The sequence below is a fragment of the Hyla sarda genome, chromosome 1, assembly GCF_029499605.1.
Source record: "Hyla sarda isolate aHylSar1 chromosome 1, aHylSar1.hap1, whole genome shotgun sequence".
Classification (NCBI taxonomy): domain Eukaryota; kingdom Metazoa; phylum Chordata; class Amphibia; order Anura; family Hylidae; genus Hyla; species Hyla sarda.
This window is the reverse complement of record NC_079189.1, coordinates 373,686,655-373,714,008: the sequence shown is the minus strand read 5'-3', so window position 1 is coordinate 373,714,008 and position 27,354 is coordinate 373,686,655. Positions and strand designations below refer to the sequence as shown.

The 27,354-nt window shown below is 40.1% G+C and overlaps 1 protein-coding gene across 1 annotated transcript; it reads right to left on the bottom strand.

Annotated features, from left to right (window-relative positions):
• On the bottom strand, positions 1 to 26,955 carry PSAT1 (phosphoserine aminotransferase 1). The gene is made up of 9 exons (XM_056523625.1): positions 26,774 to 26,955; positions 25,193 to 25,253; positions 19,287 to 19,356; positions 18,334 to 18,539; positions 14,493 to 14,665; positions 13,668 to 13,837; positions 8,255 to 8,383; positions 5,177 to 5,314; positions 1 to 915 (listed from the first exon to the last, which is right to left on the bottom strand). Exons 1-9 carry the CDS (start codon positions 26,831 to 26,833, stop codon positions 813 to 815), a joined length of 1,110 nt encoding a protein of 369 aa, XP_056379600.1. The 5' UTR covers positions 26,834 to 26,955; the 3' UTR covers positions 1 to 812.
• Positions 26,956 to 27,354: the final 399 nt, after the last annotated feature.

Here is a 27,354-nt window from a genome sequence, read left to right as displayed (position 1 = left end):
CCCAAAACCAGAAGTTTATTAAAAAGGAATAGGGAATACAAAGAAAGGAGCTTTACTTCTCCTTTCTCCTGGATCCAATTCTGGGTTTGGTTAAATAACTGATGGTAAAAAGAAATAGTATAGGAGAACGATTTCATATACAGCATAAGCCAGAGTTGTTCAATTGTACTACAACATAATCTCATTGACGACAGGTTATTGCAAACACCATTCATGATATAAAAAAAAAAAAAAAAAAAAAAAAAAAAACCAAGGCAAATACTACTGGGTTGTTCTCTCAGTACAAAAGAAAGTGACTTGTTTTCAAACAAAAACAATCTATACACTATGAAAATAGCTTATCTGTTAAAGGGGTTGTCTGGGAGTTTAATGGGCCTAACAGCAGGAAATAATATGAAAAGTAAAAAAAATTAGAGAAGATAGATAGATAGATAGATAGATAGATAGATAATATATATATATATATATCTCTCTCTATCTCACAGAAAACTGCCATATTAGATCTGTTCTGGTGGTGCTTTAAATCTTTATTTTTCTGCATCAATGGCACATTACCTAGTGCATGTACAGCACATAATCACAAAGACTAGTATTCAGTAGTCTGAAGATGTCAACTACAGTATGGCACATTATCACTGCAGGAAAATAAAGACTATAGGAAAAACAGCAGATTAGGATTTGGGGGGGGAATAGTTGTTTTTTTTAGGCCTCCCTGCTGTTAGGTTAAATTATATTCCAGCATAACCCCTTTAAGTGTCATATGTTATACAGTAGTGACATGAATATAAAAAGATGTTTTGCTGGTCAGTTCATCACTGGTGAGTCTCCTTAAAGTGTCTCATAAAATCTGCTAGTTTCTCCACATCATCCACAGTGACAGCATTGTAGAGAGAAGCTCTGATTCCTCCTACAGATCTGAAAAGGAGAAAGGCACACAAACTTACGATACTGAAGTCCAAACATGGTAATTCACAAGTATAAGTGTTCAAATTCTTATAAAAGGGTTGTCGTCTCATAATGACACCTGATGTCCATATGCCCTATTTAGCCCTACGTGTATTTGATGAACAGTCAGTTATTTGATGGGTGTGTACACTACAACATTTCTCACATTGTGACTGCCAAAAATCTATTGCTTGTGAGAAACCAGACCTACGGTGATTAACTCAAAAGGAGTTGTCTTCACGAGACATGGAACTTTATAAAAAGGGTGTCTTGGACCTTGATGCCTGAGGAAAATTACTTTTTATAATGCTGCATTCTAAAAGTTTTTTTTCCCCGTTTAGATAACTTGCCCTAACTGAAAAATAGGGCTTTTAACAAACAAACATTTTTATTTTATAGGACTTAGTAGTACGTGTTTGTGATTAGCGAGCACTGTCTTTGAATAGTCAGTGGAGTATGGTGTACTCTATTAAATCAAAACTCCACTGTGATAACAAATAGGAGCATATTTTGTACCATCTGTGTGAACACGGCTGTATTTACTGCTACATAACAGATAGTATATTTTGTATCTTTTTTGTTTTCCACCACTTTTGTGCACTATTTGTTTTTTTTTCATCTATGCTTAATCATTTCTAGTAAAAGTTATGTTTTAATAAGGCACCTCTGTCCAAGTTTGGACATTAGTTCTTTCCTATTATTTATTGCCGAGAGGTTTAGTGACTACTAGGCACATGTATGGCCTGAGACTCCTTACATACATTTAACTATTTTATAGAGGAGGAAAATAAAAATAGAAAGTCTGCTTTAACATCTTAATGACTGCTGACACGCCCTTTTATGGCATGGGCTGGCTAACCACGGGCTCTTGCTATGCCGAGTTTGCTGGGCACTTAAAGGCCTATTCCAGGCCAAAACACACATATATTAATTATTTATTTATTTATTTATTTATTTATTTATTTATTTATTTATTTATTTATTTATTTATTTATTTATTTATTTATTTATTTATTTATTTATTTATTTATTTATTTATTTATTTATTTATTTATATATATATATATATATATATATATATATATATATATATATATATATATATATATATATATATATATATATATATATATATATATATATATATATATATATATATATATATATATATATATATATATATACACATATATATATATACATATATATATATAGATTTGTAAATTACTTCTATTAAAAAATCTTAACTTCAGAAGCTAATAACTATTGGAAGGATTAAGATTTTTTAATAGAAGTAATTTACAAATCTGTTTAACTTTCCGTAGCCAGTTGATATATATATAAAAAAAAAAAGGTTTTGCCTGGAATACCTCTTTAAGCCTTGTTTACAAAATTAATAAAAATAATTACATCTCAGCATTGGAAAGGTCTATGAATATTTAAACAAATATAAAAAAAAAAAAAAAAAACGTATGTCTGGAATCCATATGAGAAGCCCTATCTAGCTTATATAAGTGCTTATTTTTTACCCATTTAACTGCTAACAGGTCTGCTTTAACCCCTTAGCAGGGATGTGGAATTCCTATTGCCAGACACCCAGGACATGCAGTTCCAGGTGCCCGGCTGGTGAATTTTTCAGACCCTTGGCCCTGCTTCCAGGGGCAATCCACTATAGAGGTAGCTGGAGGGCTTACCTCTCCTTCCCTGGTGTCCGTGGCTCTGTCATTGATAGAGCTTGGCTGGACTAGGCTCTATCAATGGATCGCAGAGCACACAGATCAATGGAGTTTAATAGAACTCTATTGATCTGTATGAGGAACTGAATGATTCCTCCTAAAAGTCCCCTAAGGGACTAAAAGTGTTAAAAAAAAAAAATAATAATAATAATCACTGCGTGTGTAATTGTATGAACTATTAAAATATAACATTATGTATCCCTTACGGTAAATGATGTAAATGTAAAACAAAAAGAAAGAATTGCAATTTCTATTTTAAAAAAAATAAAAGTTAAAGGGGTAGTCCAGTGGTGAAAAACTTATCCCCTATCCTAAGGATAGGGGATAAGTTTGAGATCGCGGGGGGTCCGACCGCTGGGGCCCCCTGCGATCTCTCTGTACGGGGCCCCGGCTCTCCGCCGAGATAGCGGGTGTCGACCCCCGCACGAGGCGGCGGCCGACACGCCCCCTCAATACATCTCTATGGCAGAGCCGGAGATTGCCGAAGGCAGCGCTTCGGCTCTGCCATAGAGTTGTATTGAGGGGGCGTGTTGGCCGCCGCCTCGTGCGGAGGTCGACACGCCCCCTTCCAGCGGGCTGTCGGGGCTCCCTACAGGAGATCGCAGGGGGCCCCAGCGGTCGGACCCCCCGCGATCTGCAACTTATCCCCTATCCTTATGATAGGGGATAAGTTGCTCACCACTGAATCACCACTGGACTACTCCTTTAAGCGATTAAAAAGTCAGATCAATACAAAAAACAGATTATGGCACAAAAAAAATAAAAAAATAAAAAGCCCCCAATTAGCCCAAATAAAAAATTATGGATCTTGGTATGTGACAATACTTTTATAATTTTTTTTAACCCCTTAACAACCACGGATGTAAATATACGTCCTGGTTTGGTGGAACTTCGCGCACCAGGACGTACATTTACATCCTGTCTATGACCGCGAGCATCGGAACAGTGCTCGCGTCATACATGCTAGCAGAAGCCGGGGACCCGCAAGTAATGGCCGACATAAGCCCTCAGATGCCGTGATCAATACAGATCACGGCATCTGCGGCACTTTGAATGGATGATCAGATCGCCCGCAGCGTTGCCGCGGCGATCCGATCATCCAGCATGGCAGCCGGAGGTCCCCTCACCTGGCTCCGGCCGTCTCCCGGGGTCTTCTGCTATGGTCTGAGATCGAGCAGTAGATCACCGATAATACTGATCGGTGCTATGTCCTATGCATAGCACTGAACAGTATTAGCAATCTAGCAGTCAAATGATTGCTATAGATAGTTCCCTATGGGGACATAAAAAGTGTAAAAAATAAAGGAAAAATCCCCCCCAATAACAATTAAAATTGTCAGTTTTTCCCATTTTACCCCTAAAAAGCTTAAAAATATATATTTTTTATAAACATATTTAGTATCGCCCCGTGCGTAAATGTCCGAACTTTCAAAATAAAATTTTAATGATTCCGTACCGTACGGTGAATGGCGAAAACGTAAAAACAATTAAAAGAACAGTCCAAAAATGCAGCTTTTTGTCACATTTGATAAAAAAAAATTTTTCTAAAAGTTTTATATATGCAAATGTGGCATCGATAAAAAGTACAGATGATGGCGCAAAAAATGAGCCCTCATACCGCCTTTTATATGGAAAAATTTTAAAGATTACTGATTTTGTACAAAAAGTTAGATTTTTTTAAGCAGTACAAATATAAAATTATCTAGCCATGGGTATCATTTTAATCGTATTGACCCACAGAATAAAGAACACGTCATTTTTACCGTAAAGTGTACAGTGTGAAAACGAAACCCTCCAAAATTTGCTAAATTGTGGTTTTCATTTAAATTTTTCTCCCCCCCCACCCCCACCAAAAAAAAAAATAATTTCTTGGGTTCACCAAACATTTTATGTTAAAATGAGAGGTTTCATTACAAAGTACAATTGGTCACGCACAAAACAAGCCCTTATATGGGTCTGTAGATGGAAATATAAAAGCGGTATGGATTTTAGACGGCAAGGAGGAAAAAAACGAAGATGCAAAGTAAAAATTGGCTTGGTCCTTAAAGGGGTACTTAGACCCCTGTGATGTCACGCTCCGCCTCCCTCAATGCAAGCCTATGGGAGGGGGAGTGACAGCTGGCAAACACGCTCTGGGGACTGATTTTAACGGGATGCGGCGTGCAAGATCACGGGGCTCCCAGCGGCAGGACCCCCACGATCAGGCATCTTATCCCCTATGCTTTGGATAGGGGATAAGATGTCTAAGCGCTGGAGTACCCCTTTAAGGTTAATATGGGCTTGGTCCTTAAGGGGTTAAATAAACTTTAAAAAAAAAAAAAAAAAAGTTTATTGTGCCAAATACCAAAAAATGCTTTAACAAAACAATAACACCTCAATACAAATATGGAAACACCCAATAAGATGGTACCACTGTCCACTGATTATACCCTAGCAAATATTTTAAGGGAAAACTACATAATGTAAAACTAGATGCTGTAACCAGTCATTTTTACCTGTGTCCTTTCAAAGACATCATGCCAAGTGCTGCAGCTTTGTCAAGAAATTCTTTTTCCAAGACACTGTCACCCTTGATACTTCCGATACGGAAAGGAATATTCATTCTGCTCCTGCTTTTTTTCTCTACAGGACACCTGTAAGAAAACATTTCTTTTGTTAGATAAGACAAAACATTTTTATCTGACAACAGATAATATTTTGACGAAATCTAAAAGTGCTTGACTTGGACAGGATTGCTTTTTCACTATAAATCAGAAATGGCAGAGGTCAGATCTAATCTCACAGAACATTTTGTACTTGATAAATTTACCTATTTGGAAAACACACTTTTAGGGTCTATTCACACATACAGTATCCTGCAGATTTTAACGTAAACTAATTGAGTGAACAAAGAATCGAATCTGCGCGGGATACTGTGCATGTGAATACACCCTTAGGATTCAAAAATCTATTGAGCAAGGCTGAGAGAATCACTCTATTGTATCCTTAACATAGCACTGTTAATGAAAGTACTAAATTAGAAGTAAATGAAATAAAAAGGACATAGTGGGTGCAGACTACGGAGGAAATAAGATTCTATAGGGTCTCAAAACTAAAAAGATGTGTGAAATAATTAATAAGCATCAAGGCAGATGATATTTCACTGTACTTCCTGTAAGTAACAGCCATTGAAGAATGATACCCTCAGCCTCTACCAAGCTGAATAGGTTTAGATACATAGAATAGATTGCATGAACTGCACAATAAATGAAGAGGAGAGATGGTAGGTTTGGCTTCCATTAAAGCATACCTGTCAGATCCCACAAAAAAAATATACTGTATAATAATGATAAATAAGTTACTCAGTACCTAATCCTGACCATGTACATCTAATTGTTATGCCTCCATCACCTATACTTATTATAAAAATACCCCCTTGTTTTATTAACTCAGTGTTAGAAATCCTCTCAGGGGAAGGGGGCGTGTCCCTTCCTTGTGGTGGTGGGAGGTTATTGGTGCAGCCTTGTCCACGAGTCATCACTTGTCCATGACTCATGGACAAACCTAATGCTGCTGGACTGGTTAGGGTCCCAGTAGGTATGGGGACCCCTAGTGGTGGGATTTTCAGGAGCTGTTTTCTTCATTAAATATCAAAAAAAATTTAAACAACCATATTCCAAAATGTATTTAATTTTTATCAGTAACATAAGAAGTTTTTGGATCTGACAGTGCCCATTTAAGACAATATGTTAGGTTTACATCATGCTCAGAGCTCAAGTGTCCCATAAATAATGCCAAGCTGCAGCATGCATACCCCCTACCCCATGAGGAGACATGCATGCTGCAGCTTGGAACCTGCTTCATGACACTTGAGCTTGAATGGAAAATGTAATTCTATAAAACTTTGAAAACAGCCATTTGATAATATGGAGATAAAACAGATGCTACCTGTCTCTTAGCTATTTAACGTAAATATATGCAGCACACCAATATACGTGAAATAAACTTGTGGAGTTTTATTCCAGCAGACAATGTTTCGGTGATCTCGCATCCCCATTTTCAAGTGAATACAGAGGGGTTTAAATACCCACTCCCCCAATTAGTGACATCATCCAAATTAGCATAATCCGTGACATCATACATTTGCATAATAATGAAAACATAAAATACATTTACAGTGCAGAAACCTACAGAGGCAAGTGCATATACTGTGTATCAATACATGCATAAGTGCCGATCTCTATACATTATTATTAGATCAGCAGTCTATTTTTACATGTAACTGTGTCCAGGTGTATAAAATTAAAAACAATCGCTTTACTAGTCACGATGATAATCGGAAACAACCATCCTCGTGGTGAGGAAAGTCAGCATCCGCAACCCAGGAATCCGTCGGCATGGACCGAGAGTCACTTCCAAGTGCAGAGGAGCTGTAGCCAAATCATACAGAAGCCTCCTCCATAACCCTGGTAAGGAGGGAGAGAACTGTGACACGATCAAGCGCATGTCGGTGTCATTCATTGCATGTCAACTAAGAATTTATTCTTAGTTGACATGCATTGAATGACACCGACATGCGCTGGATCGTGTCACAGTTCTCTCCCTCCTTACCAGGGTTATGGAGGAGGCTTCTGTATGATTTGGCTACAGCTCCTCTGCACTTGGAAGTGACTCTCGGTCCATGCCGACGGATTCCTGGGTTGCGGATGCCGACGTTCCTCACCACGAGGATGGTGGTTTCCGATTGTCATCGTGACTAGTAAATCGATTGTTTTTAATTCTATACACCTGGACACTGTTACATGTAAAAATAGACTGCTGATCTAATAATAATGTATAGAGAGCGGCACTTATGCATGTATTGATACACAGTATATATGTAATATACAATTGCTATGCACTTGACTGTATGTTTCTTCATTGTAAAAGTATTTTGTTATGTTTTCATTATTATGCAAATGTATGAGATCACTGATCATTCTAACTTTTATGATGTCACTAACTGGGGGGAGTGTGTATTTAAACCCCGCGGTATCACTGTTATTCACTTGAAAATGGTGACTCAAGATCACTGAAACGTTGCCTGCTGCATCATGGAATAAAACGCCACAAGTTTGTTTCAGGTATATTGGTGAGCTGCATATATTTAATCTAAAGAGAACTGGTGCACAGAGGCTCTAAGTGCTTGCACCCACTGCAGTTCATGTCTGTCTGGAGGCGCTGCTTTTATTTGATTGCATATTAGCACTCTACCACAGCTGACAAATTCTCTTTGGGGGAGATCAAAACCTGTCCAGAGGAAAAAGTTGCCCATAGCAACCAATCCAATTTCTTTTTTAATTTTGCAGAGGCCTTGTTAAAAATGAAAGTCAAGCTGATTGGTTGCTCTGGGCAACTTTTCCTCTGGACAGGTTTTGATAAATCTACCCTAAGATAATGTCAGCACTGGTAGAGAGCTAATATGCAATCAAATAGAAACAGCGCCTCCAGACAGATTCCCCCTTTATAAGGCTAGAGTGAAAGTTTCATCACCATATATGATCCATTTTACAAAACGCCCTTCAAAAAAGAACAGATTACAGCTAACTACTTACACAAACAATCCATTGGATTCTTCTATAACATTGTAAATCATTTCTGATTTGATGATGCTCAGTTTCTCCATACACGTTGCACCTCCATTATTCTTAATCCATTCCAACACCAATCCCATTATGTAGATGCTGAAACACAATGACAGATCGTATGTTATTTTAAGATTCTGGCTTGTTTCATTGGGTGAGCACCTGTTAAATAGCAATGAAATACACAGCAGAGAAAAAAAAAAAAAAAAAAAAACTCTTTATATAGATATTTCATAAGAATAACTTTATCCCTGCTATCTTTTAAAACTAGGGGTGAACTAACCATTTGGACATTATGGCAGTGCCCAAGGATCCATGGTCGGAGAAGCCCAGACTATGCTCAGCATAGCCCTGGTTACAACTATAAAAACATCAGTTAAAATATAACCTACAATAGATTACATTACTTAAATGTAAATTACTACTATTAAAAAATCTTAATCCTTCCAGAACTTATTAACTGCTGAATACTAAGGAGGAAATTATATTATTTTTGGAACACAGGGCTCTCTGCTGACATCTCTGTCCATTTTAGGAACTGTCCAGAGAAGCATATGTTTGCTATGGGGATTTTCTCCTACTCTGAACAATTCTTAAAATGGACAGAAATGTCAGAGAGCACTGCGGTCATGATATCAGCAGGGAGCACTGTGTTCCAAAAAGAGAATAATTTCCTCTGTAGTATTCAGCATCTAATAAGTACTGGAAGAATTAAGATTTTTTAATAGAAGTAATTTACAAATCTGTTTAACTTTCTGGCACCAGTTGATTTAAAAAATAAAAAAAGTTTTCCATCGGAGTACCTCTTTAACATGACGATATATAAGCATTTCCCTTTTATTTTAGCAGCAAAATAAAGGCAGTTTTAGGGTGCGTTCACACATGTGTATTTTCTGCTGCAGATTTGCCTCAGAAGATTTTGCTGCCCATTGAAGTCAATGGCAGCAAAATCTGCAGCAGCAAATCTGCAGAAGATCTGCAGTAAAAATAAGCAAACGCACTCTTAGGCTAGGTTTCCACACGGGTTATTTTCTAGCATGTTTTTTTGAAAAACTGCCACTGTAGTTTAAGCCAAAGCTAGAGGTGTATTCAAAAGGAATGGGAAATAAAGGAAGGACTTCGGGTGCGTTCACACTGAGTAAATTAAGAGTAATTCACACAGAAAAATTTACAGGCAGAAAAAATAAATTATTTTCGCGCAAAATTCGCTGGAAATTTGTGCGCAATTTGCACAGGGACATGGGGGGGGGGGGGGAGTGAACGGTTTTTCAGCCATTTCCGCACAAATTGCCTGCGAAAACGATGTCGGGCGGAATTTTTTTTTTAACCATTGACAAATTGATTTCTGCTAGCGGATTCCGCTTGAAGAATGAACATGTTCTTTCTTCAAGCAGAACGGAATTCAGAGTCGGAATTCTGCTAGCAGAATTTCCGCAGTGTGAACAGGACAGCAGAAACAACATTAAAGTCAATGGTCAGAGGAGATGTTCATTAATTTGTAGCGGAGAATTCAAGAGGAATTACTCGAGTAAATTCCTCTTGAGTTACTCCGTGTAAACGCACCGTTAGGCTAGGATCAGACTACGGAATCTCCATGCAGAAAATTTCCACCCGGAGATTCCTAGTGCGGCCAGCGCCGGCTGAATCAGTCGGCGCTAGGACCGCGCGGACACTGCAGTCTCCAATAGACTGCAATGTGTTCTGCGCGGATTTCCGCCTGAAGAAAGAGCAACACCATTCTTCAGGTGGAAATTTCCAAGTGGATTGTCCGTTCAAATTCCGAAGTGTGAATTTGTGAACGGAAAATCATTCACTACACTATACATTTTAGAAAGCGGAATTTCTGCCTGCAATTTCAAAGCAGAATTGCAGGCGGAAATTCCTTAGTCTGAACCTAGCCTAACTGTGGTTTAGATATGACATTTTTAATTTTTTATATAATTTTCTCAAGATTACTCCCCAAATTACGTGAAGCAGCATAATTGTATCACTATGTGAGCATGGTGACAGGGAGAAAATATTAGAGAGTAGTTATCTTGATACTGATTTTGCTTACTTAGGATAAAAGTGACATAGGTAACAGCAGTTTAGCAATATCACATCGCCCTCATCATTACACTTTCTGGTATGTGATGTGACCAAAATAGTAATTCCTGCATGTGTTTTTTTTTGTTTACTGTGGCATTATTTCTATATGTAAAGATACCAAATATATGTGTTTTGTTTTTAGACTCAATAATATAAAATTCAGGACCTGTCAACTCACTCTGCATGCCACGATCGGTATTAAACTGAGGGAATCTGACTGAAGTCCAATTCCCAGCAGCTACTGAATCACATCTATATTTATTAACCACAGAGTGCTGTAAAAAGGCGTATCGGTGGTCACCAAGAGGTTAATGATCATTAGCTAAAATGTACAGCAAAAACTATACTGTTTACCGTTTTCCCTTAGGCTGGGCTCACACTGCATTACAAACATGGAGTTTGTGTTCCAGCTATAAGTCAAATCCTTTTAAAAACAGGGATACTGATGTATACTGTGAAGCACTGCAGCACCAGACTATGAACTAAAGTAGACTTTTGCCATAAATGACAATTTTTTGGCATAAGTTAAGTTAAACCCCTTCCCACTATCTGAAAAGTGACGTAGATACATAAGTTTCCCCACCCTCTTTTGAGTTGCAATCTGATAATCATGAAGGTGTGTTTGACAGATCTGTTTAGTACTGGGTATGTATAATGGTGTTCTGTTGTGAAAAAAAAAAAAATGTGTAAATATTAATGGGGTGCATTTTGCAAACGGTGTTTACATTTTGAATAACTACCTGATATTCATGTGTTGAAACAGCACTTTGATGTTTTTTGTTACTTGTTAGTAATCTGGAAGTTAAATAGCCACGCTGGTAATCACCATACTGGCAGCTATAATCCTGTCAATATATAGTCCTGATATCCCACGTGTCTGCCATTCCAAGTTGTGAAAGCCCACAGCATCTACTGTGTGAACCAGAAGTCACTTTCTCTTCGTTGCCTCGAGATTAAAATGGCGCAAAATGGCAAGAAAAAAAAAAAAAACAATTCTGCCGGATGGCGTTTTTTCAGTCACAAAACGCTGCAGCCAGATGTTAGCTGTAAATCAATGAGAAATCGCAGAGTTTTTTTTCTCCCTTTGCATTTTTCAGTTTGGCGTTTTTTTTTTTTTTTTTTTTTTTTTTTTTTTTTATCCTTTTGGCGTTTTTTCCCCCTGAAATTGTGGTGTTTCTCCTCCCATAGAAGTCATGGGAGTAAAAAAAAATAATAATAATAATAATAATAATAATAATAATAATAATAATAATAATAATAATAATAATAAAACGCCATGTAGGTTTTAACTTTGGCGCTTTTGCAGGCAGATTTTATTCTTTTTTGGACTTTAGCGATTCAAAAAAATAAATAAAAAAAAAAAGTGATTGAGATACCTTTTAAAAAATTTCAATTCAATTCATGTGTGTGGGCAGGGCACTAAAAATGTAGCCCATAATAAAAATGTAGTGTGTGTTTTTTTCACTTTTTTTCCCTTATTTTTTAAAAAATTTTTAGATAGTACTGCTACTCCCCGGCATGCAACATACTGTTCCATGATGGGAGTAGTCGTACCTGTACTAATTGACAGATCAACGGGGGTCCATTGCAATCCTTCTGTATAATTTTATAGATGTGGCCAGCCGCTCTTCATTGGTCCCCTGCACTGATTTATATATACACACTGATTGGCCAGATGGTTCCAGCCAATCACAGCTCTCTGTACATTATACAGGAGGATCACAGCGGGTGTCAGGAGTGACATCTACCATGATCTTTCCTTAACTGCAGGTACTACTGCTCCCAACATGGAGTACACTCTGCTCAATGCTGGGAGATGTAGTACCTGCATTAATAGACAGATCGCAACGAGTGTAACTTCTGACACCTGTTGCGATCTGTCTATTAATGCAGCTACTACAGCTCCCAGCATGGAGCAGAGTGTACTCGATGTTGGGAGTAGTACTACCTGCAGTTAAGGACAGATCACAGCGGGTGTCACTCCTGACACGATCGTCCTATCTATTGCAGAGATGCGGAGCGGCTCTCTACAGCACTCGCATCTCAGTGATGTGAATAGAACACTCATTCATATTGCCTGCTGAGAGCTGTGATTGGCTGCAACCATCCGGCCAATCCCCACTCTGGGCGGAAAATATGAATGAGTGATGTGAATTTCTATTTGCATCACTGGCCAGCCCGAAGTATAGTGCAGAGATGAGAGCACTGTAGAGAGCCGCTCAGCATCTCTGCAATAGATAGGACCAGTATGAAACCTATACTTTTATAAAAAATTACAATATATATATATATATATATATATATATATATATATATATATATATATATATATATATATATATATATATATCATACATACACACACACACACACACACACACACACACACACCCCATCCCTACTGTCTTTTTTTGGTACCCAACAAATTTTGAAGAAAAAAAATATAAAAAATAGCCAAAAAGGGGCCATAAATGCAATTTCCACTCCAATGCAAAATCGCCAGAAAAACATCAGACGCAGGAAATTACACTGGCATTTTTCACACACAAAACAAAAAAAAAAAAAAAAAGAAATGCAGGAAAAAAAAGTGGAGATGAATTGAGAAAATTACTTCCAGTTCACAAAGTACACACACGGTCATGTGGGCTAACAGCAGCTTGAAAGGGACTGTGTACTAAAAAATAAAGCTGCCAGTATGGTAGACTCATTCATCTAGCCATCACAATTTAGCCCTTGTTAATGTTAATTCTTAAGATTGCCCAATTTTCCTTCTTCCAACATACAACCTTAAGAACTTACTGACCAATATCTTTCACTATTTGGCAGGTGCCGATATCATGAGAAATCTATTCCATCTGCCAGTGGTTTTAATGGTATGGCTGATATTTCCACAATCCACATTTAGGCATAAGGGGGGAGATTTATCAAAATCTATGGAGAGGAAAAGTTGCTGAGTTGCCCATAGCAATTAATCAAAAGGCCTCTGAAAAATAAGAGAATCAATCTGATTGGCTGACACAAGAAACAGGGTGAGTTTTTTCTCCAATGAGACCACCTCATTGGAGACAGCCTTTTTAACCCAAAAGAAGTGGATACAGAAAAATAAAATAAAAAATAAATAAGTAATAAAGCATATGCTATAGATAATATGGTGTAACTGAATGCAAGAATGAAATGCAAGAAGAAAACTCAGAGTGACCTGTTATTTTATTAAGCACACCGAGACATAATAAATCTAAACAACCACTCTAGGTTAGTGTATCAAAAACAAAAAAATGACTCAGAATTAACATACCTGAAACATGGAGGTGTATTATACAGGGAACCATTTCCTGCCTGGATTTTGTAATCTAGGATGGTGGGGCATTCCTTCAATGTGAAACCCAATAAATCTTCTCTCACTATTACCACTGTGACGCCAGCACAGCCAATATTCTTTTGAGCTCCAGCAAAAATAAGTCCAAACTAAAAAGCAAATAGAAGTTTTTAAAAGACCAACTAAAAAAAAGCCAATTAGGAGACTGCTCCAATGCAATATTAAAGTAACGAATTGTATTAGCATGCTATTTTGGGTTTTCTTGAGTAATGTGGAAACTAGTGCCCACTATACTGATTTGCTGCCTATTAGAGTGAGCTTTAAAGCTTTATTGTCATTAACAAAAATCTTCATGTGTCAGAGACATGTCGAAAGTTTTGATCGGTCTAGGTGTGGGTTTTTAAACCCCACAGATCACTAGAACTAACCAGAAGAAGAAGTGCTCAGCTGAGCTCTTCTCTCCCCAACTCACCGATTTCCCTGTATCTAAAGGCTAAACTATAGAATCTGTTTCCTGCAGTGAGACAAATAAAATAAAAAAGTGGAGAGAGAAGCACTCAGCCAAGTACTTCTCTCTGCTTATTCCAGCAATTGGTTGGAGTGTGAATACACTGCTCCCAACTGATCATAACTTTTGACATGTCATAGGTTTTGTTAAATGACTAACATTATGAAGACATTTACTGTACATCAAGTTTGCAATTAATCTCAAAATTACTTCCACAAACTGGTCTCAGATCACTACTTTACTCAGCTATCTTACGAGTATATTTAACATTATGTTGAACAAAAACAGATATATACCTTGGAAATATCAATTGGTCTGGACAGGAAGTTTGAAGACATATCACAAACCAATATTGCTTCTTTCACATCAGGGATTTCTGGAAATTCCACACCATGTACGGTTTCATTGGCACAGTAGTAAACATAGGAAGCCTCTGGGTTAAGATTCCAGCTGCTTGGATCTGGAATTTCTGGAGGAAAAAAAAATAAATATAAATAAAAAAAGTAAAATGTCTGTCATAAAACTTTACATTCTAAAAATTTCCAGTTGCATATCAATAATTATTTCCCCCACCAAAAAAGCGCCAATTTTTTAAAAAAAAAGGTTATACTTGTCTTGGTTGTGCATTACATAAAGTATTAGTACATAGATCAAAATTAATTTAAAGGAAGGAACAGTCCTATCTTGCAGCCTCTTCTATTAGACATTGAAAATTTAAGAAAATGTGATTTAAAAAAAAATATATAAAAAAAATACACACATAACAAATAAATTCCTCCCTTAGGTCCCATCCACACTAGGGATGTAAGAAAAAAATCGATTCTCGCGATAATCACGATTTTTCATTTGCCGATACAGAATCGATTCAAAATATTTTTGAATCGATTCTTTTAGGGATGTGGAATTTTTAATAAAACGCACTTTATCTTACCTGCCAACGAGCCCGCGGAGCTCCGGTACAGTCCGGTACAGGTGTTCGGTCCCCGGGCTGTATTCTTCTTACTTCCTGTTAGTCCGGCACGTCACATGGAGCTTCAGCCTATCACCAGCGGAGGCGGGACATCGCTGCGGCTGGTGATAGGCTGAAGCTCCATGTGACGTGCCGGACTAACAGGAAGTAAGAAGAATACAGCCCGGGGACCGAACACCTGTACCGGAGCTCCGCGGGCTCGTTGGCAGGTAAGATAAAGTGCGTTTTATTTTATTTTGCAGCCCGGACGGGATAACATGAGAAAAGTGAGCACCGGAGTACTAGATCGCCGCTGTCAAAGCTGACAGCGGCGTCTATTGGGATCTATGAATGCTCCCAGGTGGGCGATATATCGCGATGTATCGTCACCTAGACGGTATCGCGATATATCGAATCGCCACACTGGTATCGCGATTCGAATCGAATCGCCAAATTCTTGGCGATTCACACCCCTAATCCACACTACATGATTTTTACCTGGAATTGGAGACTCCAAATAGTTTTCAATAAGATTCAGCTGCACTGTGCACACTGCGGATTTTTGCTGTAGAGATTCCATGTTCACACTTTGGGTAAAATTCCCCATGGAACTGCATTGCCCTCAATGTGGACTGCGCATGTCTGTGCAGTCATAGCACAGATTAATTCGGCGGGGGCTGCTGCACAAATCCCTGCCTGTTCTCAGAGAGGATTTCACAGTGTGAATGGTCCTTAACCACTTAAGGACCAGGCCCATTGTGGCCTTAAAGGGTTACTTCACTCCCCAGCGTCCGGAACATTGAGTTCCGAACGCTGTGTGCGGGCTTCAGTGTTCACGCCCGACCCCTCGTGACATCACGGACTGCCCCCTTAATGAAAGTGTATGGAAAGGGGGCACAACGGCCGTCACGCCCCCTCCAACAGACTTGCATTGAGGGGGCGGGACGTGACATCACGATGGGGCGGGCGTGAACACCGAAGCCCACACACAGGGTCCGGAACTCAATGTTCCGGACGCTGGGTAGCGGAGTAACCCTTTAAGGACCAGGCCAGTTTTATTTTTGCATCTTTCTAAAAATCATAAGTCTTTTATATTTACATCCACAGATCAATATGAGGGCTTGTTTTTTGTGTCACCAATTTTACTTTGTAATGACATCACTTTACCATAAAATGTACGGTGCAACCAAAAAAAAATGTCAAACCATTTTAAGGCTGGGTTCACACCACGTTTTGTAACTACGGTTCCTGTATACGGCTGGGAGGGGGAGGGGCTTAATCGCGGCGCCCGCACTCAGCCGTATAGGGGAACCATATTTAATGCATGTCTATGAGCCGACCAGAGTGAACCGCAGCCTCCGGTCGGCTGCGGTTCACTCTGGTCGGCTCATAGACATGCATTAAATACGGCTCCCCTATACAGCTGAAACGCGGGCGCCGTGATTAAGCCCCGCCCCCTCCTCCCAGCCGTATACGGGAACCATAGCTACAAAACGTTGTGTGAACCCTTCCTAACAAAGTTAGTATGTTTGAAATTGTCCTATTTTGACCACCTATAACTCTCATTTTTCCGTATCTGTTCACTGTACAGGATAATGAACAATATATTTTGAGTCAGACTTCTACGTACTTCTCATTTTTTCCGTATACCGGGCGGTATAAGGGCTCATTTTTTTGCACCGTTATCTGTAGTTTTTATCATATCACTTTTGCTTAGGTTTAATTTTTTTTACATTTTATTCCCCAAAAAATGTGTAACAAAAAAAACAAAAAACAGCAATTTTGGATTTTTTTTACGTTTACACTGTTCACCGTACAGGATAATTAACAATATATTTTGATTCAGACTTCTACGCACGCGACGATACCAAATATGTGTATTTTTTAAACGCTTTTTTGGGGGTAAAAAAAATGGGAAAAACGGATGACTTTTTTATTAGGGGAGGGGATTTTTTTCTTCTTCTTCATTTTAATAGTCCCCATAGGTCATTTGATTGCCAACACTGTTCAGTTTTATGCATAGGGCATAGCAATGATCAGTGTTATCGGCGATCTTCTGCTCTGGTCTGCTTGATCTCAGACCAGAGCAGAGCGGAAGACCCCGGGAGACGGCCGGAGCCAGGTGAGGGGGCCACCGGCCTCCATGCTGGATTATCGGATCCCCGCACAGCGCTGCGGGTGATCCGATCATCCATTTAAAGTACCACACTGCCGCAGATGCTGTGATCTGTATTGAACATGACATCTGAGGGGTTAATGTACGTCATGGTACGTCAAGTACCATGGCACCATGACATAAATTTACATCCATTGTCGTTAAGGGGTTAAATGTCTCCACTCCTCCATTCTGCCCGGGCTACAAAAAGAATATGAAACTTGAATTCACCTTCTGCCTTTCCCTGGTGAACAGATATTGCTCTTCTGTCTTCTGGGCCCTGGCCTTCTTCTGCATTCTGGCGTCTGACACATTAGACTGTCCTGAGCTTATGGCTGGCACAGCGTTGTCTAACCTTGGCCGGTGATAAGCTGAGAGGACTCAGTTACAGTAGGACATGATTGTTAAAGAGGTACTCATATGCAGGATAGGTGATAAGTGTCTGATCACAGGGTTGGGGGGGTTCCCAATCTCTGAGACCCATGCAACCTCCTGCCCGGGACCCTGGCTCTTTCCATGCACAGAAAGACCTCTGCTCTATTAGTGTCACCGACACACTGCTCAAATGTATCTCTATAGGAGGGAATGATATACACGAACACTATCTACGGTGCTCCCATAGATAGGAGATAAGATGCCCTGCAAAAGGAGTACCCCTTTAAGCCCCACCCCCTCAGCCATTTATCAGCTGCAAACGGAACAGTCCAGGAGGAAATAAACCCCTATGTTCTTCTGAGGACTTCTTTAGACTGCTTCTTCCTTGGTTTAAGGTTTCCTTAATTTAGAATTTTTTGAAAAAGGCCTGCTGCTAGTCATATGCTCCCTGACCATCTTATTTAAAACATGGTTGTTCCTAACAACCAGCATAGATCTGTATTAGCTCTCATGTGGTGACCTTAAGCAAATGTCTTAACCCTGAATTGAAACATTATACAAAGAACCATTTATTTCCCCCCAAAAAAATAATATAGATTTATACTTCAAGTTACCTACCAATCTGAACAGAGCGATAGATATTTGTCAGCTGACATACCTGTGTAACTTGCAAGCTTTGGGTGAACAATGTTTACTTTTCCATATTTCTCTGCTTCCTTAGCAGCTTTTGCTGACCAGGCACCTGTTACTATGTAGTCTGCGCATCTGGCTTCTTTCAAACCAATAAGATTAAGTGGCACACCACTAAACTGTCCACTTCCACCTCCTTGCAGGAAAAGCACTTTATAATTGTCCGGAATATTTCTGTTAAAAAAAATAAACAAACATTTATAATAATAATAATAATAATAATAATAATAAATATATTAACAGCCTGTTTTGGCCTTAAAGGATAACTCCAGAATATAAAAATTGTCCCCCATACTGCCAGAAGTAAAAAAAAAAATAAAGATGTACATACCTTCCTCCGCTCCCCTGGGGCCTCCGGTAACCGGTTCCAGTCTCCGCCGCAATCCTCTTCCTGGTTGCCGGTGGTCGGAGAATCATACAGCGCTCAGCCAATCACCAGCCACAGTGAAGTCAGACTCAGACGGCGATAGGCTGAGCGGCAATGAGAAAACGCTTCAGGACATAAAATTCTTCACTACACCGGCACCTGCGGCCGGGGCCGAAAACGTCACACTGCTGCTCAGCCTATCGCCGGCCGAGTCGGGACTTCACTGCGGCTGGTGATTGGCTGAGCACAGTAAGACTCTCCGACCACCGGCAACCAGGAAGTGGATCGTGGCGGAGACCAGAGCCGGTTACCGGAGGAAGGTATGTACATCTTTATTTTCTTTACTGCCGGCAGTATGGGGGACAATTTTTATATTCTGGAGTTCTCCTTTAAGGACAAGTTCATGACATATTCAATCTTATAACGACTGGTGGGGGTCTGAACACCCAGAACCCGACCGAACAAAACATTTGCAAGTACAAGATAAAAAAAAAAAAAATGTCTGTTTTTAATAAACCCGATTTATAGAGATCAGAAAGGTTCCAAGGACTTACAGTAATTCTCTCATGAAATTCTCTGTAGAGTTTAAAATCTTTGTGAAATCAGATGACCTGTGGCTCATTTCTGTTAAAAACAAGTACAAGTGTGTAAGTTATTTTGAAAATCCCATTCATGTTACAAGTCACATGGTTACTAGCGCATGCTGTACAGAAATTAGGCATTCTGCATTTATAAAGGTTATTGTGATCTTGACAGCAGGAGAGAAGCCCAATTTAAAAAAAATTAAGACATACTGTTTTCAGATAAGATACATTTCAAATTTCTTATATTCTCTTGCACTATTTATGTATGCAAGTTGAAACAACGGTGATCATTTAAAGGGAATTTGTTAGCAGCCTCACCCACACTAACCTGTCTATACAGGGTAATAGTGCATGTGATGCGTAATGTAACGCAGTTTACCTTTTTGAAACATTTTAATATGCAAGTGATCAAACCTGTGGGCGTTCCCAGATCCTTGGTGCACCATTTGGACTTCCCAGATAGTCCCCCTTCATTGTTCTTCTTCATCATCATCTTCTCTTCAACTTGTTGCTAATCTGTGCAGTGTCCGTGTTGTCATGTACAGCCCTAGTCCATGAGAATGAATGCACTGCTTCCCCAAGAACACAGCACATATTAGCAACATGCTGGAGAGAAAGGTGCATCAAAAGGTTGGGAACGCCTCCAGGGCACCAAGATCATCATTTGCATATTCAGGTTTTTCTATTTTTCTCCAGAACAGCACAACAGGAAAAAAAATAAAAATATAAAAAAATAAGTGCATTAGAATCAGCATCATTCATAATATTACCCTATATAAACAGATTAATGCGATTGATTTTTCCCTTTAAAGCTGCCTATGTGAATTCTGGCTGTTTCTGTCTTCTTAAAGAGTACCTCTCTTAATCTTATAATCTTTTATAATCCTCCCAGTTCATGATAAACCACCCCCGCCTCTATTTTTATTATCTTTTAGTGTTCTACCTTGATCTTGCTCTGTATTTTCTGCTCAGTCTCAGTCAGTCAGATTCACAGACTGGGAAGGGGCGTTCCCCAGCAGGCGTGACATCATCTGAAGCCATGCAGGAGAGAACTTCCTCCCTCACTCTGCTACACACAGCCCTAACAGTTCAGTGTGTGAGACGAGCTCTGATTTGATAAGGCTGCACACTCACCCCTCTGCATTTCCTGACCTTGGACTTCTGCCAGGCCAGCAGGAGTCCAAAGTCTGTGCAAAAGATGGGGGGGGGGGGAGGAATGTGTTCTGGACAAGTAGGGAGACACCTAGTGGCAGCTTTTTCAAACACAAAAAACAATGAAAACAATATTTTTTTTTTTTTTTTTTAAGCATAGAACATTACAAAGATTTTCTTTATTTACCATAAGTAGTGCAATAGCAAAAATTAGTTTTAATGAGAATGCCCATTTAAGACACCCAACCCCAGCTCCATAAGAACATGCTAGAGGTTTTTTGGCACAGGTCACCATTGAGTCCCATATCACAGTGGGAACTCAGAGGACACTAACAGTTGGAGCTAGAGAACAAAAGCAAAGAAAGGGAAATCATTTCCAAAGTTACTTACTGCACAAATATGAAAAGGCTGTTAAAGGGGTTCTCCGGTGCGTACACATCTTATCCCCTATCCAAAGGATAGGGGATAAGATGCCTGATCGCGGGGGTCCCGGCGCTGGGGAAGCCCGCGTTCTTGCAGGCGGCACCCCGTTTGTAATCAGTCCCCGGAGCGTGTTCGTTCAGGGTCTGATTACGGACGACCAGCCGGCCGGTGGCGTGTGACGTCACGCCTCCGCCCCCGTGTGACATCACACTCCGCCCCTCAATGAAAGCCTACGGGAGGGGGCGCAATAGCTGTCACACCCCCTCCCATAGGCTTGCATTGACGGGCGGAGCGTGACGTCACATGGGGGCGGAGGCGTGACGTCACACACCGCAGGTCCGGTGGTCGGCCGTAATCAGACCCGGAGCGAACACGCTCCAGGGACTGATTACAAACGGGGTGCCGCGTGCAAGATCACGGGCGTACCCAGCGGCGGGACTCCCGCGATCAGGCATCTTATCCCCTATCCTTTGGATAGGGGATAAGATGTGTAAGCACCGGAGAACCCCTTTAAAGAGTACCTGTCACAAACTTACATATACCTACATTTCATAATACCAATGCTCCCAGTTCACTCCCTGCCTTTATTTTTTGTTTTCTACCTTCAAATTGTTCTGTATCTTCTCAGTCAGCACCACAGACTGGGAAGGGGCGTTCCCCAGCAGGCTGTGACATCATCTGAACCCCTGCAAAGGAGAACTTCCTCCCTCACTCTGCTACACACAGACAAGAACAGTTCAGTGTGAGATGGGCTGTGATTGGCTGAGACTGCTACAGTGTGTTAGCTCTTCCCAGCAGCTTGCAAAGGGAGCAGAAATATTTAGCAGCATGTTCAGCACTATGCACTGAAGGCATCATCATCATTATATAGGGTCTCAGACTGCTATACCTACCTGCAGTCCGGAGCCCCTACACCCCCACCCTTCCAGCGCTGACTTGCGTTTTGAGGCGGGTCCGCCTGCTGGATTTATTATATATAAGTACTGGTCACGTGAGTGCTCGTGCTTACTGAGCGCTCACGTGACCGATGCTTATGAATATTTAAATCTAGCTGGTGGGCCCGCCTCAAAGCGCAAGTCAGCGCTGGAAGAGGGGGACTTCTGGGGATTGGGGCTCCAGACTGCAGGTAGGTATAGCAGCCCAAGAACCTGCATCGGTCTCCTGTTCACCCGCACTATAACCCGGTGTATCTGGTTATAGTGCGGGTGAACTGGTGACTGTTTTCCTTTAAAGTCTAGCTCAGCTTAAAGGCAAAGGGAGTGGAAATATTCAGCTCTATACACTCCATACACTGTGCTGAGTTGAGGTCCCACCTGACTTGTTTCTGCCAGAAGAATATAAGAAAAGTAATTCCAATAGTTTAATCTATTACATTAAAGGGACGAACATATTAAAATGAACATAAAAAAATATTAAAAAAAAAATCAGCATAGGACATTACCTTGCATCTATTCTTCTACTGTGACCTTTAAATCTCCTATACGTGGCTCTAATACACCTTTTTGCCCTCCTGCTTGTTCCCTTCCCTGCACGCTGACTTTAAACTACAGGTCCCAGCATTCTTTGCTGACGCTCTGTGCTCACTTCCTCCTAACTGCCGTTTCTGCCCCAATCACCTGACCAGCCCCAGCACTCGGAATGTTACAAAGCAACCATTCCCATCCTGCTTTCATCTGCTGTACTATATAGCAAGGATTCACAAAATAGGTGCTTCCAAAACTCCCAGCATGCCCATAAAAGTCAAAGTCCATCTGTGCATGCGTGGAGTTGAAGTTTTAAAGTTTTTAAACAACTGAAGGCACAATCTCAATGGGGGACATGTATCATTATTTGTGTATGGTAGAAGCAGTTTACCCCTTTTGCCGAATTCTAAATTAAGTGCAGAAGCGCTAAATTTATCAATCAAGCGCAATGAGTTTCATAAATTGCGGCAAATATAGTTCTCAATCCACTCTTTGAAAAATAGAATCGATGATTTAGAGCATTTTGCTACGTCAAGCCCAAGATGGCTTATGTTTGCGTTAAACAAAAAAAAAATAAATAAAAAAAAAATAAATAAAATAAAAGGTACTTGTGGAAAATTTTTGGGTGTCAAGGAAAAGTACGCAGTTAATAAATCTGTGCGTACTATAGATGTCACTCCAAGGTACCCTGTATCGTGACATCAGGAGAAAATGCTCTATCAGAATGTACGCAAAAAAAAAAAAGAGACGCAAAAACAGCTTGCACAAAATTTTGCGCAAGAATTGACACAAAACGGTGTAAATTCTTTGATACATGTCCCCCAATGTGTGTGTGTTTATGTATGTATGTTCCAGCATCACGTCCAAATGGCTGAAGATATTAACATGAAACTTGGCACACATGTTACTTATATGTCAACAACAAACATAGGATAGGTAATTTAACCCTTACTCACCCCCATTCGCCAGGGGCAGGGTTTTTGTTTAAAGTCCCTTACAAGTCTACGGGAAATAAATTACTGCATAACTTCCAAATGGCTGGAGATATTTCGATAATACTTGGTCACATGTTACTTATATGTCCACTTAAAATATAGGATAGTTAATTTAACCCTTAACCCCTTAAGTCCTTTGTCGTTAAAGGGGTACTCCGGTGAAAAACTTTTTTTTTTTTTTTATTAAATCAACTGGTGCCAGAAAGGTAAACAGATTTGTAAATTACTTCTATTAAAAAATCTTAATCCTTTCTGTACTTATTAGCTGCTGAATACTACAGCAAAAATTATTTTCTTTTTGAAACACAGAGCTGTCTGCTGACATCTCTGTCCATATTAGGAACTGTCCAGGGTAAAAGGAAATCCCCATAGCAAACATATGCTGTTCTTGACAGTTCCTAAAGTGGCCAGAGATGTAAGCAGAGAGCACTGTGCTCATGATGTCAGCAGACAGTTCTGTGTTTCAAAAAGAAAATAATTTTTGCTGTAGTATTCAGCAGCTAATAAGTACAGGAAGGATTAAGATTTTTTTTAATAGAAGTAATTTACAAATCTGTTTAACTTTCTGGCACCAGTTGATTTAAAAAAAAAAAAAAAAAAAAAAAAAAAAAGTTTTTCACCGGAGTACCCCTTTAACTACCCCCATTTGTGAGGGGCGGGGTTTTTGTTTAAAGCCCCATGCAAATCAATGGGAAATGTATGTTCCCACATAACTTCCGTACGGCTGGAGATTGAATAAAAAAAGTATATGAATATATGGTATGCATACGTGTTTCGGTCCAACGACCTTTCTGATGTCCATTTTTCATCCTTTTTTTATGTATATTTTATATATATTTTGTAACTAAATAAAGACAATGGCCCTCATTTACTATTGCAAACCCGACATGTTTTGTTGGGTTGTGCACCAGGTTGTCGGGATGTGCGCAGAAATTCTGTCTGCACCAGAACTGAAAAAATCCCAAATAACTCTTCATTTTGATGACAAAATCTGAAAAGGGGGCGTGGTCATAGGAGAAGGGGAGTAGTCGCCAAAAAGGGGCGTGTTCCCGACATTTTCATAAAAACCCAACATATTTACTAAGGTTTCCACAGAAAAAGGGTGTGGATTTGAGCTGAGGAAAAACCCTACAGATCAGAGCATGTGTAAAAAAAAAAGCAAAATGTAGGGAAAGTGGAAAATGTAGGGAAACCTTAGTAAATACCGTGGAAAATAAATTGTAGGGAATTAAAACCCACAAAGAAACCTACACAACACTTAGTAAATCAGGGCGAGAGAAAGACACACACAGAGACTGTAGCAGGGGAGCGGGAGCAGAAGCAAAGAAAAGAAAAATACTGACCACCACTACTACTGCTCGGTCACTGACTGCCGCGGCTCACCCGAGTGTCTGCGGCCGCTCATCTCTCTCCTCTGCGCTCCAGGGCAGTCAGTGCCAGGAGCGTAAGGGGCCAGACGCGCTGCTTCACAGGTGTTGCTAGGCAGGAGTCTTCCACTCTCCCTTGTAGATGGAGAGTCAGGTGGTCATCTCAGCAGTTAAGTCATGTGATCTCTGTCTCGGAAGGTGGGGGCTGTAGGAGGAGGGACAGCCGCCAAGACGGAGATGACAGAACAAGGAGGCAGAAAGGGTTTTGATGACATTTCACCATAGGAATAGTGGTGGAAGGAGTGTCAATTTTATGGATGTTTATTGCAAAACTAAAAAACTATGAAGGTGGAAACTAATAATAGCTAAAAATTATTAGCTGAGCTATCCATTTAATCTATTAATTGTTATTATAGACAGATACCATTTAAAAACAGACACTTAAAAAAAAAAAAATAATCGGATGGAGCACTCACCAAGAACACTTATGCCAAGTCCTTTATAGTCAACCAGTTCTTTCTTAGCTTCAAGCAAAACCTGGATAAATAATAATAAAAAATGTAATATTATACACACACTAAAACCCTAAATGTTGCACTACTAATGATATAATAGCCTGTAACAGGTTTATTATCTGCAGAACATGTGCATTTATAATTCAATGTACAATAAGTGGCTGACCATGCACGCTATTATGTATACCAAGCCATGCCTAAAATACGCTAAGCTTATCATACTGAAGAGATGATAAACTATATTAATAACTGAAAATTATTTTACGAGATAGACGGCTTATTGTGAATCGATGATAAATCTATGGAATCAAATAGCACTGGTTTTCATACCACGACATTTTACAAGAATCCTCTTGGCACCAGTACCAGACAAAAGGAACGTGTTCACAAGTAATGGACTTCTGAAAGCAGAACTCACATGAGTCCGGCCAATCATGTGCATAGCTGAGGAATAAATGCTGACAGAGCAGAAACACTAAGCTGTTGGGTAGAACTATTGTGGACAAGCCACGCCTCCACTTGTGTTCCTCCCGATTGGTCAGAGGGTGACAGCTGATGCAATTTCTTTCTGCATGGAGTCTCATCTGTGCCAGCAGAACAAGTCACCATTGTGTAGGCTGGTGCCCCCCAATTAAAAAATAATAATAAAAATTATACGCATTCCTAGATGTCAATCTTTGCATTTATCAGGATTGACATTCCCTTGACTAATGCACAATTTACAACCCATTCAGCCCTGGAAGATTTATGTGCCGCTCTCACGCCATCTGAATCCTAAATATCTGCCAGTGCCTAAAGGGGCGCATTAACAGGTACATTGGCACTATACTATAGGGCACGTGTCAAATACCATATTTACGTGTGGCGGATACGCTGCAGATTTTCCAAACTGACTTCAATAAGGAAGTCAAAACCTGCAACAAATCCAAAAAGCAGTGTTTCCCCAACCAGTGTGCCTCCAGCTGTTGCAAAACTACAACTCCCAGCAGGCCCGGACAGCCGTTGGCTGTCCGGGCCTGCTGGGAGTTGTAGTTTTGCAACAGCTGGAGGCACACTGGTTGGGGAAACACTGCTAGAGTATTTATCACATATATAAATAATATCCTATTGCAGGTTATAACAATATTTTGGAATAAATCCAATCTGTTTACTAATATAGAATTTTCTATGTCTATTTAATTAATAACCAGCTTATTCTATGCATAGGATATAAATGAAAGGACATGCCCCCAGGAGGGGGCTGAGTGTACCCCTTCTATACACACACTGCATGCAGACAGCCGTCTAGACCAGGCATAGCTGATGTTTCGGACTACATCTCCCATGATGCTTTGTCAGCATTTTGGTTGTAAGAGCATCATGGGAGACGTAGTCCAAAACATCAGCATTGCCGATAGTTGCTCTATGCCTGGTCTAGAGCATTGGTCACACCCGCATAGACTGGCATGTACACTAGAGGAGTCTGATCACCCCCAATAGACCAGTCACCATTATATAACATTCATAAATGACGGAACCTGGACCTATGTCAGCTTTACTCACAGATGGCGGCAGCTTGGCTGGTCCAGCACCAAAATTGAGAACCTGGGTGATGATGTCCATGGCTGCGGTAGAGAGGGGACTATCGGGCTGACAGGAGTGCGCGAGAGACAAGCAGTACTGGTGCACAATCCGCAGCCCTACATCTCAGCCTCAGTAGATATAAAGCACAGCGCCTCTTCTCATTGGTCACTTTCACATGGTGCTTTTTGATCCCGAACGGTGGTTGGACAAACAGCGCAGCCGGGACTTGTGATAGGCGGACTGTCCACGTGCTCGGCGCGTGATCGCTCTGTAGCAATGCAAGGCTGAAATGAGATTGCACCATCCAGCAACAAAACTGCATGTGGAGGGGGCGGGGCCTCACCTCAGGACACACAACAAACCTGTACACGATAGAGGCATAGGACGGACATTTATATCAATGCATCTAAATAATAGTATCGACCCCCCCTTCCCTTCATGTACATATATATATATATATATATATATATATATACACATCTAGCAAATCTTTACAATATAGAAACATGGAGGACGTATATAGTATACAGTATACACAACGTCATATACTGTACATACAG